We start from the raw sequence: 11,699 nt of genomic DNA, 5'->3' as shown, positions 1-11,699 counted from the left end.
ACAACCTCCCCGTCCTCCAGTGCTAGCCCCTCTCGGCCCACTGCTAACATCAGAAAGTCTCCAGATTGGCTGGGTTGGGTGCAGAAAGTCTGTGTTCTGATTTCTAGAGTCTTCCCATGCTCACCCCACCCCCTGCCCCATGAGAGCAGGTAACCCCCAGGGGTCTCTAAAGACCTTGCCCATGGACCCAGCAATGGCAAAGAGGACATTAGAATCAGGACTGTAAAGGGATTTCTAAGTTCATCTAGGACTAGATCAAAAGTCTCTTTCATAGTACTCCTGGCAGATAACCGCCTAGATCCTGTTAAAATACTGCCAATGGTCAGTTTGAACACTCCAGGTAGTATTCAAACACCCCCCGGATGGCTTTGGTTGCAAGAGAGTCAACCCATTTGCTCTTCCATCCTTCCCCTCCAATATTCACTCTTTCTCTCTGCTCATAACCACACTCCTCACCTCCGCCCCCTTACACACACACACACACACACACACACCACACACACACACACACACGCACACACACACACACACATTTACATATGGTATATAAGGCTATATAGAAACACACTTCCCTTGTTTACTTATGGGTAACTCCCCTTTCTCTTTCCTTCTTCCCTTCCCAATATCTAGCAAAAATCTGAGGCTGGAGACCCCAAATGACAGAGGGAATTCCAGGGAAAAGAAGTATCCCGCTAACTCTTGGGCTGGCTGGGCTGGGGTGGCCAGCTGGGGCAGTCTGGGAAGGGAACAGCGTTAAAGAAAATGCTAGGTCATTGATTGAAGTAAGTGCTTGTGGTCCCCTCGACCTACACACACTGCTGAAGATCCCTTCTAGCGGATGAGTGTGCATCCCCACCCCTTCCCATTTTCACTAGCGGTTGGTAAAGCTTACTGGACGGTCGTTCATGCTTGTTAACTGTACCATTTACCAGCCTCCAGGGCCTGGGGAGTCTCCCACCCACAACCAGAATGTAGTCTCCACTATCAACACGGAAGAGAAGGGACTTTAGCAGAAGCGGTGATGGCCTGAGACACGAGAGTGGATGGGCCAGGCAGGGACCGGGGGAGGGGCTTCTCAGGAGATAACAACGTGGAGCAGAAACACCCTAACAGCTTAGCAGCTACCTACCTGGCTGGCCCGTGGGCAGCCTAGCGGTACCCAGGTGGCCAGTTCCCCTCCATGTCAGAATGCACCTGTTTATAAATCCTCTGAGGGTGGAAGACCTGGGGGTGGATATGAGGCCCTTCCTAGGGGAGGGTGTGCTGTGTCACAGGTGGAGACAGGGGTGCTGTGGTCTTACGTTCAGGAGGAACTGAGACACAGAGACGGCAGGCGTACTTGCCCGCTATTTGTCCTGCTGCTTGGAGCTTTCGGTCCCGACATTGAACATGGGGACCAGCAAGCCCAGCAGCCACCTCTTTCCGAAGACCTCCTGTAAGTTCTTGCGCCAGGGCCCGGGCTCTCACTGCCACCCCCTTTCGAACCTGGTAGCGGGTCTGCCCCCGGAGAATCAGCAGCAGCTGGTGGCAGCAGAAACCCGCGCAGGCCAGGCCGACGGCAAACCAGAGGTAGAGCATGAGGATGACGAACATGTCAGAACCGAGGACAGCTCCTGTGGGGGGTGGGGGGCGGAGAGAAACACCAGACCGCTTTACACCCAGGCCACGTACCCAGGCGCTCCTCCTCGCTCTGGCCCTTTCTGCTGCGAGGCAAGGGAGAGAGGCTCACGAGCTGGAAGTTTGCGATGTGTAGCAAAATGCAGCCTGTGAGACTGTGGCTGAGTTCCTTGCCCCAAGTTTTCCTTACTGCTGACGGCTCCTGAGGAGGGGGCAAGAACCGGGGGCCTAGGGGGACGGAGAACAAGCTAAATGGGCTCAGCGAAAAGGGTCCTCAGCATTTCTGGCACAGCCTAGGACGCTGCACATTTCCCTAGAGGCAGAAATGCTCCCCATTTCGCTTTCTGGATTGGAAGTGGGGTGTGGCAGGGTACACATGAAGAGAGAGGAGCGAACTTAGGACCCTAAAGGGGGAGCTGGCGCCTGGGCAGCTGTCTAGACTGCTGTCAGTTCTCCCGGTGAGGCTGGGAGCACTGTCTGGGAGGATCTGGGAAACTGACAGCATGATGGAGGACAGGACCTGGTCATGGGACCAAGTCACAAGCTCAGCTTCAAGGGCAGCGCACAGAGCTGACTTAGAGAACAATTCAGTCATTAATGTTAACAAAAGAAGCAGACACTGGAACACTCGGCCAAAGCAGTCCTGCCTGTCAGTCAACGTCAGCCGGCTAAGGCTCTAACAGGCGCCCCCCCCCCCCCCCCCCCCCCCCCCCCCCCGCCAGCCAGCCATCAGTTCAGCACCCTAACACGGGACAGCACCCTCCTCTACACCCTTCAAACCCAGCACTCCCTGTGGCTGTTTTTAAACGTCCACTAGTAAGAGGTCTCATGTGTCCTCAGAGTTTGAGGTGGGAGGATTAGTCCATGCTGGATTTGAATCTCCCAGCTGTGTGGACTTGCGCAGGTTTCTTAACCTCTCTGAGTTGTAGGTTGCTTATTGCAAAATGGCTATGATAATGCTTCACAGGTTTAACAGGATTACAGGGGTTGTGAGTTTCCAGTGCTGTGGTTTCTACTCAGTGCTGAATATCAAGGCTCAGAGGAGGAGAATAAGACCCTCCGGCCTTCCCCCACCTTTCCAGGGCTTGGAGTCCGGGCTGGGCTGCAGCTGTGGTAGCTGTAGTAAACATCTACCTTGACATGCTTACAACCACCCTGACATGCTTAGCAGCCAGAGCAGTGGGTTGAGACTAGAACTCAGGGGCCACCCCACCACCACCCTTCTCCAGTGAGGCTTGGGTACCTGCTTCAGGGATGTCACTTTACAACCCAGTCTACCCACACACATCTCCCTCATCTTCCCTTCCCCCAGCACCTCCTTGCCCCAGCCTACCTCTTCCCAGGCTCCAGTTTCCAGACTCCTGAGAAGCAGGCTTCAACACCTGTTAGTCTGATCCATGATGGATTCAGCAGCCAAGATGAATCGATTTGCTGGCTTGCTCATCTGAAGCCTCTTTCCTCAACCCTAGGAGCTTGGGTAGCAGGATTTTCTTTGCAAAGTTAGAGACAGATAGGTCCAGCTGCCCAGAGGACAGAAATCTTGTTCCAGCTGGCATTTAGAGACCCCCCTCCACCATTGTTGGGGGGGCATCAAAGAGACTCAAATGGGGCTGGACCATCCTGTGACCCACTTTTTCCTTGTCAGTACAAATTAGCTTGGGCAGCCATGTGCAGGACAGAGACTCCCGGGGACATGGTGCCCTTCCAGCTTGAGGAATACTGATGTGCAAGCTAGCCCTCAAGCTAGGATGTGAGAGCCTCGGAGCTGTCAAGCTCAGGCCTGCCTTGCAACTCAGCCCCAGGAACAAGCCAGGCAGATGGAAACCATTTCCCATAGGTTTCTAAATCAAGGCATGAGGCAAAGACCTTTCTGCCTTTTGCTGGCCCCATGCAGCAGCCACAAAAGGCTATTCTGGGGAGCTGCTTTCTTTCTTTCTTTCAAAGTGTTTGAAGTTACCAGGCCTGGCTGCTTCAGCGCCTCTAAACTATGTAATAATACTTCCTCTTTCAAAAAAATCACAGAACTTTCTTAAGGGACCTGAAAGATTACATCATCTAATTTCCTCTGTCCTTGCCCTCCTCCCGGCGGCCATCTCTAGCACCCCTGCCAAACCATCCCCCAGCATATTCTGTCATCCATTTGGGCATCCGCAATCCCCCTCCTCAGAAAGAGGCCCATTCAGCAAGGAAGCAAGACTAGACAGGCAGGGTGGCAGAGCAGAGCAAAATGAACCCAGAATCCAAAGCGACATGGCTCAGAAACAAGTTAACCTGGCAGAGCCTTTGGCTCCCCAGCCTTTAAAAAAAATAGACTAGCAGTCTCCCAGATTTGGATTGGATGCGATGAGACGCAGCCTTTGGGGCACAAGATAGGTACTCAGTAAGTTCTAGCCATCTTTTTCTCCCACCGGACCTTCTAGTGCTATCTACTAACTCATGCTAATCCAAACGCTGTGGCACATGCTAGATGGTGTCATCTCCATTCTCTAGATAAGAATGGAGCTCAGGGGGACTGGAGAGATGGCTCAGAGGTTAAGAGCACCGACTGCTCTTCCAGAGGTCCTGAGTTCAATTCCCAGCAACCACATGGTGGCTCACAACCATCTGTAATGAGATCTGGTGCCCTTCTCTGTATACATAATAAATAAATAAATCTTTAAAAAAAAAAAAAAAAAAAAAAAAAAGAATGGAGCTCAGAGCCGGGTGGTGGTGGCGCATGCCTTTAATCCCAGCACTCGGGAGGCAGAGGCAGGTGGATCTCTGTGAGTTCGAGGCCAGCCTGGTCTACAAAGCGAGTTCCAGGAAAGGCACCAAAAACTACACAGAGAAACCCTGTCTTGAAAAACCAAAAAAAAAAAAGAAAAAAAAAAAAAAGAAAAAAAAAAAAAAAAAAGAATGGGGCTCAGACAGGTGGCATGAAACCAAAGGAAAAAACCTGTTTCAGACTTCCTCAGCTGACCTCTCTTTTACCTTTGGTGTTAGCCGAGGGTCTGGACTCAGTGGTATTTGCATTTTTAGAAACACCCCCCCCCCCCAAAAGGTGGGGGGCTTTCAAGGCCCCCCCTCACTGCCATCTCAGGTGCTCATGGCAGGTCTTGACCTCAGGAGTGATTTCTATTCAACAACTGCCTTGGTACACTCTCCTGTCCACCTGTTCTGAGCGGCCAAGAGGGTATGCTCTGGACCATTTGGACCAGGAACTGGAGAAGAGGGATCTCAAAGGAGGGAGCTGAACAGGAAAGTGTACGTGAGTGGAGAGGACCAGGGAAGGATGTGAAGTGTCAGTAAAGGAGGAAGAGGAGGTGGGTCTGGCGATGAGAAGTCTTGAATTCCTTTTTCTAGTGGGCATGGTGAAGGATGGTGAGACTCATTCTAAAGCCAGAACAGATGCCTGGGCCCTGAGGTGGGCATGGGCTGGCTCTTTTCTCCCATCAGATCAAAGCGAGAGGCTTCCTTTCTTCCATATTTCCCAAACCTAGCACATATGGCCAGGCCTCACGCCCAGACTTAAATCCAACCCTTTCAAGGTCCTCCTTCTGGAACCACCCATTTTTATGGTTGTGAGACTACTTGGGAAAAGATGTGTAATCAGGTTCTCTGGCTCTCCTCATCACTCCACCTGCCTGCTCTCACACTCCACCCCCCAGCCCACCCACCTACCCTCCCCCATCCTGCTTATTTTCAGTCTTGGGCAGCCTCTCGTGCCAGCACCAAGATCCAGAAGGCCCCAGAGCTCCAAGTTCTGGGCCCAGCTTCGCCACCAGCCCTCCAGGCATTTCCCGTGGCTGGTGCTCCCTGGGCTGCTGTGTTCCCACTGCCAATTGGCATGCTAGTTCTATGTCTGGGAAGAGCTGGGTTATAGATAAGACAGGGGCTGAAATGAGAGCTCCCCTAGGGTACAGCCAGTTTGTTTTTTTTTTTTTTTTTCAAATGCCCTAGCCCAGCCCAGTCCAGTCTGGTCCAGCACAGTTCAGTCCAGTCCAGGTGCACCAGGACAGTTAAGTTCTCTGTAGAAGCAGCTGTCTTTCTTTGAGCCTAGAAGGTCAAGTCATTGTGTTTGGGACTATGGGAACTGAGGAAGAGCACTGGATTGTGGTTTAAGCACCTGGATACAAGCCAGAGATAACTATTCCAGGGAAGTAAGACGCTAGGCAGGTCATTTAGTTCCAGATAAGACTCAGTTTCTTATCTGAGAAATGGACCTAAGAACACCAGACACACACCTTTGTGTACACACTGCTAATGGTAGAGATCAAATTGGTCAGAATCAAAGGTCAAGGTAAGAAAAGAGTGGAAAGAAATGAAGTAGGGACAAATGCCAAGGCCAGGTAAAATGGACTTGCCACCAGGAGCAGAGTCTCCCAGGGCGTCATGGGATGTTCTTTGAGACATACTATTCAAATTACAGTCCTCATCCCCACGTGAGCACCAGTATGAGGACTCATGCGCCTGGCTCCAGCAGGTGTCAGAGCCTTCCAAAGATCCAGATCCTACAGCAGACTGGATCTCTGGAGTGTGGACTTGTAAGCTGTGAAGTGGCTCTGAGCCACTTGTCAATTGCAGAAGAGCCTAGTGGAGTCAAACCTAGTGGGTGGGAGGTTGGAGGTGAGCAGTTAGCCTCCTGCTGAGCACAACCTGAAGTCAAGTGTAGCTGTGGTTGTTCGGTAAAAAGCTCCTGAAGGAATGTGGACAGGATTGGGGGTGAGGTGGGGTCCAGGTCAATGGGGAGCATAGCATGAGCTCTGAAGGAGAGTGCCGCTCCTGAGAGGTGTAGAGCTTGGTTGCCATAATTTTATGAGTAACATATAGTATGAGAGATGAGGGGGGTCAAATGTCAGAGGAAATAGAGCATGCCCAGTTAATCTGAATCTCTGATAGATTACAATCTGTTCTCTTGGTGTGCCTCCTGAAATACTGGGGCGTAATTATACCAAACGGCTGGTTATCTGGCGGTTTGAACTGAATAGCCTGTGCTTTTATTTGAAAAAAACTTGGGTTTGGGCTAGGAGGTCTTGTCTGCCAGACCTGCCCAGGCCCACTCACCGGAGAAGAACTGGCTGATTGAAGTGGGCAGGAGCGTGAGGAAGGCCAGGGGATGGGCGAAGGAGATGGAAAGGACAGCTGAGATGTAGGCCACGCCGGCCACCATGGAGTAAAGACAGGCCAGTGAAGTGTAGAGGCAGAACAGGATGAAGTTGCGCATGTTCCTGCTACCGATGCAGTTGCCAGTGAAGAAACAGTGATGGTCGTGCCTCAGCGTGACTCGGGAGCACACTCGGCAGAAGTGGGTGCTGGGTGGTGGGCACTGAGATCGCTGGGATGAGGTTCCCTGGCAGGTACCCAGGTCGTCTGGGGAGTTCTGGATGACCAGGATGTAATTGCCCAGGGCATTGGCTGAGAGGAACAGGAAGAGCGCCCCGTGAAGCACGGCAGGCGAGAAGAGCGGGGTGGCTGTGGGGTCCTCTCGCATGCTGGGCAGGAAGAGGAAGAGCTGCAGGACGAAGGTCACCAGGGAAATGCAAAGGAAGTAGGCGGGGGCCACCACGTTGAGCAGCCGCAGGGCCAGCATCCTCCTCCTCGATTACATTCCTAAGGGGCGCAAGGAGAGAGGAAGCCTTACAGCGTTGTCCAGGGTCATCCTGGTCCTCTTCTCCTTGGTCGAAGGTCCGGAGGGCTGTACACACAAATCTCCCAAACTCTGCCCCCTCGGACCACCCTTTCCTAATTTAGGACCAAGCAGGTTAGAAACCCAGAGACCACAGCGGGCCTGCCTCTGGCCAGACCTACTTCGGATAAGAAGTCCCGGTTTCCTTGGAGTCATGGAGGTCAGGCACAGGAGGGAAGGGCCTGTTTGCAGTCTGGAGTGATTGTATGTGGGGGCGGCGTGGGGTTTAGGAGCTGAGGGGTAAAAACTGCTACGGTATCACGGTAGTGAAAACCCATTTTTGGGATCTCTAGCTAAGGCTTCTCTAGGAGAAAGAACGATCCAGTGGGGGTGGTGAGACCCGCTCGACTCTTGGAAATCTTGATTCACCCCTCCCCCCAACTCCTGTCTTGAGCAATATTCTGTGACCTCACAGGTTACCCAAGGCTCTCTGGAAGTAGTTGTGCTGTGGATCATGATGTGTGTTCCCTTGCCTGCGACTCTACGTGTTTTCTGTGTGCCTCTGGGTATGTGTGTGTATACCTACCCCCTGCCACCTGGCTTTTTCTTTTCAAAATCAATTAAAAAATCGATACAGTGTTCAGGGGCTGGGGAGGGTGGAGGTATAGCTAGACTGCTTGTGCCAGTGGGTCCTGATCAGTTCATTTCCCAGCCGCTGGTTGCCCTGACTATTTCTATAAAATCTTTGCAAAAGAGTGTTTTCCTCTGAGGCAATGAAATTGAAATCCCCCACTCGCACCCGCCTTTCGCTTTCCTGGCGGGAGAAACCCAAACAATCCCCAAGGCGCCTAAACCCTTTCGATGCCAAGAAGCTCGTCCTGGGTGGACTCGTGGATGGATGCTTGGCAGCATTTCCTGGGTTGACACCCCTACACAGAGCTGAATGCAGCTTCACCTCTTACAGCCGGGGCCTCTGCCCGACTTCGGATACCACGGGGAAATGGGTTCTGTGTGTGGAGGAGAACTTTCCAGTGGTCTAAGTAATCGGCCAGAAGGAGGCACGAGAAAAGTTCTGGGAAGGTGGCTGCACCCAGGATGGATGGATGCCACAGGGCCTGTGTCCAAGCTGTCCCGTCCATCCGGGCTGAGACATTGGTCACCTTGAAATCTTCTTTGCAGGTGACTGTGTTTACCGCTCTGGGGACCTGCAGTCTCTCTGCACAGCTGGGGCGCAGCTCAGGGCACGACTCTGTGATCGCTGGGGCTCAGCGTCCCCATAGCCATGCATCCCCGGAGGCCACGGGGGCGCTGCCCCACTTCATAGAGCCCTAGGTACCGGGCTCCGGCGAGGGAAGCAAGTGTCTTCCCGGCGCCAGTCGCCAGGGGGGCGCGGGAGCAGCCTCCAGATGCGCCGCGGCTCTGGGAAGGCGAAGGACAGGGGCTGGGGGAGTGCGGGGCGCCCGGTGGGCAGGGCGCAGTCGGGGGACCCTGCGTCCCGCAAAGGCCCGCAGAGAGTGACTGGCGACCCCGAGCGTGGGGAGCTGTCCGCTCAGCACCGGCGTCCGCCCCACCGGCCTCTGAGGGCGGCCCCGGAGCCCCTGCGGACCCAGGCAGCACGGGCACCCGCCGGTTCCTCCGCCACTGCCTCCTGGACGCCCGGGCAGCCGCCCCCCGGAGCGGGCCGCAGCGCCGCAGAGGACTAGGGAACGAACTCACCGAGCTCGGATCGCGACAGGAAGAGCCCTGGACGCCCGCCGGCCTTGGTTATCCCCGAGGCTGCAAAGTTATGGGCTCGCCCGACTGGCTCGCAGCCTCCTCACGCTTCGCTTCGGGGGACTGGGCAGGTAGCGGGGGTGTGGGGAGGAGGGAGCGGGCAGCTGCCGCCCTTCTACTTGGGCGCCAGAGAGTGGGGGCCAGGAGGCGGCGGGGATGGCAGCTGGGCACCCCCCCAGCTCCGCCACCCCTCCCTCCGCTCCTGGGGGCGGTGCTCTGGCCACTGGCTCAGCACTGAGGACTTGCCCCCCCACATCCCCGCCCTTCTCGGCTCCCCCAGGGCGGGTTGTGGCGCCCTGCCCTACTGCAACCCCCAGTTCCAACTGGGAGATGGGGATTCAGCCCTGATACAGTAGTTCCAGCCATACCCTGACCTCCCCTCCTCTTCTCTTCCTGTCTACCATCCCTCCCTGCTGTTGGCCAGGACCAAGGAAACCTTGTGTGTGTATTAGGGGGTGAGGGGATGTGGGCTGTAGAGAGCTCTGCTTACCAGGGCAACACCCATGAAAATCAGCATTATCTCAGAAGGTCTGTGAACTGAGGGGTGAGAGCCAACGTACCTGGGTGCCAATATCCACCGTTTAGTATTTGCTGGGCGAGCCTATATTCCAGGGTCTTGTGTAGAATAGAAGATTGAACGACAGTGGCTGTTTGTGTCTTAGGTCATCCATCATTAGCACTACAGATTGGCCCTTTCCTAAGTAACAGGCACTGTGCTGAACCCATGACCTGACAGCAGCATTAATCCTCCAATACGATCCCAGAAGCTTGCTGAGCCCCATTCTAGGGCCAAGAAGGTGATGCTAAGTCACATGCCCAAGGTCATGCAGCAGGTGAGTGGTGGGGCCTGGTTTTGAACCTGGTTCTAGCCCGATGCTCCTGGTTTCAGCCTCTGCCCACTTCAGCATCCCCTGGGACCCGGGGGGTCGGCTTTGGTTTGGGAGAGGGGAGGACAACAGGGCTTTTTCCAGACACAGACTGGGACCCTGAGCTTCTCCTGCCCCTGTGTGTCTCCTTCTCATACTGTTTTCATGTGTGTGCCACGAGACAGCGAGAGGGTGGTGACACTAGTGTATGGCATCCGTGTGTGTGTGTGTGTGTGTGTGTGTGTGTGTGTGTGTGTGTGTGTGCATCCATGCATGTAGGGGGAGTCTAAGACCATGAAACACCACAAGAATATCCATGCTTTTCCTAGCCTCAGTCTCCCAAGCTGTCACAGCTCCCAAGGCCTTCCCCACTCCTCTGTGTACAAGCAAACATAATAAATGCTTATTGGCATCTCAACTGGCTGATTAAAACGAGCAATCCTTTGAAGCGAAGGCCATATGCCGATCGGCTTAGCCTCTATTTTTGAATCATCAGACACTGTTTTCTCTGTATTTTATCAGCATACATAAAAATAAAAAAGGGGGCCAGGAAGCCTTTTCGTGTTCTAAAAGGATCTTATACACGAGAGGAAGAACAGCATTCCAGGTGGTAGCTCCTGAGAATCTGTTGGCCCAGGACAGACACAAGGAAGCACAAGAGGTCTTTTTCCTTTAAGGGCAGCTTTGAGTCACGGGCTGCCTGGCCCCCTGCACAGGCTCTGCCTGCCTCTCACACAGGCTTGGGATGGAGGGGACCCAAAGGCCTCAGTCTGGGCCATACTGATTGAAAAATCTCCATTCCTTAAATACCTTGAGAGTTGGGCATGTTTCTAATTTTATTTTGCATATGGGTGTGTGGGGGGAAGGTGAGTGGTGTGTGTGCTGAATTATCGTGTGAGGGGTAAAGAAGAGGAGCTAGGCAAAATGTGGGAAGATGTCAGTAGGGGAAGAGACGAATCAGCCCGGAGGAGGAGATGGGTGCTACAGACAGGAATGAACAGGAGAATTATTTATTTAGAAGCCAAATTTATCAACAGAAAAGGATGTTAGAGCTGGAGTTCTAAGCCTAGTGTACAGAGCAAGAGGAAGAACAGCCAAGTGCTTTGCCCCGACAAGGCCCCATAGGGAGGTCAACCGGAGACTTCACTTTGATTGTGGCCTTGAGTTAAGCAGATCATACTTCATTGCCACTTACCCAGCCATGTGAACTTGAAAAGGTAGTGTAACCTCTCTGCACTCTGCCTTCTCACCCATAAGACGAGAACACTGTCCATATTTGTGACCATGGCAAACAGGATGCTGAGCTGGGGGTACCAGGACCAGAGGGACACTTCAGCACTCTTCTCTCCCATCAGTCCCCCTCTCTTTCTTCTAGGCTCTTACCTCTATCTCTTTGTCTTCTTTCTAAAACGAGAACTCCCATCCCATCCTGGATTAGAAATATCAGGGAAGGAGGTGTCTCTGATTTGCCCGGAGTAGACCAGAGCAAGTATTCTGTTTGATGAATCCATACTTGTCTCTCTGGAAAGGAAAAACCTGTATTTTGAGGTTTTGAAATGCCTGGCGAGGACACATTTGCCATTGATCTTCCATTCCCGCCACCACCCACCCCGGCGATAGTCCTGTTCTCCTCAAACAGCGTCAGAAAGTAGTTTCTAAACCACATTCTCCATCAGCCTTATCATCTACTCTCATAGCCGAGCTGCAATGGCACCTGCAGGGGCTCCCGAGGGGGCAGGGAATCAGACAAGTATCTGATTGCTGCTGAGCACTCTCCTGGAGATACGTGCTGTAAACCTTTCAATTTAGTGGTATTATCTGAGTGAATAATAAACTCC

At 53.3% G+C, this 11,699-nt stretch overlaps 1 protein-coding gene across 1 annotated transcript; it reads right to left on the bottom strand.

Moving 5' to 3' along the window:
• Positions 1–657: 657 nt before the first annotated feature.
• On the bottom strand, positions 658–8,990 carry LOC128111058 (palmitoyltransferase ZDHHC22-like). Its single transcript, XM_052739214.1, is given in 4 exon segments — positions 658–1,454; positions 1,456–1,613; positions 6,661–7,206; positions 8,939–8,990. Coding segments are annotated over 3 exon segments (792 nt in total). The 5' UTR covers positions 7,187–7,206; positions 8,939–8,990; the 3' UTR covers positions 658–1,346.
• Between the last annotated feature and the right edge of the window lie 2,709 nt (positions 8,991–11,699).

This window comes from Peromyscus californicus, unplaced genomic scaffold, assembly GCF_007827085.1.
Source record: "Peromyscus californicus insignis strain IS unplaced genomic scaffold, ASM782708v3 Scaffold_15__1_contigs__length_86483966, whole genome shotgun sequence".
Classification (NCBI taxonomy): Eukaryota; Metazoa; Chordata; class Mammalia; order Rodentia; family Cricetidae; genus Peromyscus; species Peromyscus californicus.
Note: the sequence above shows the minus strand (reverse complement) of the source record. Positions and strands in the feature narration are given on the sequence as shown.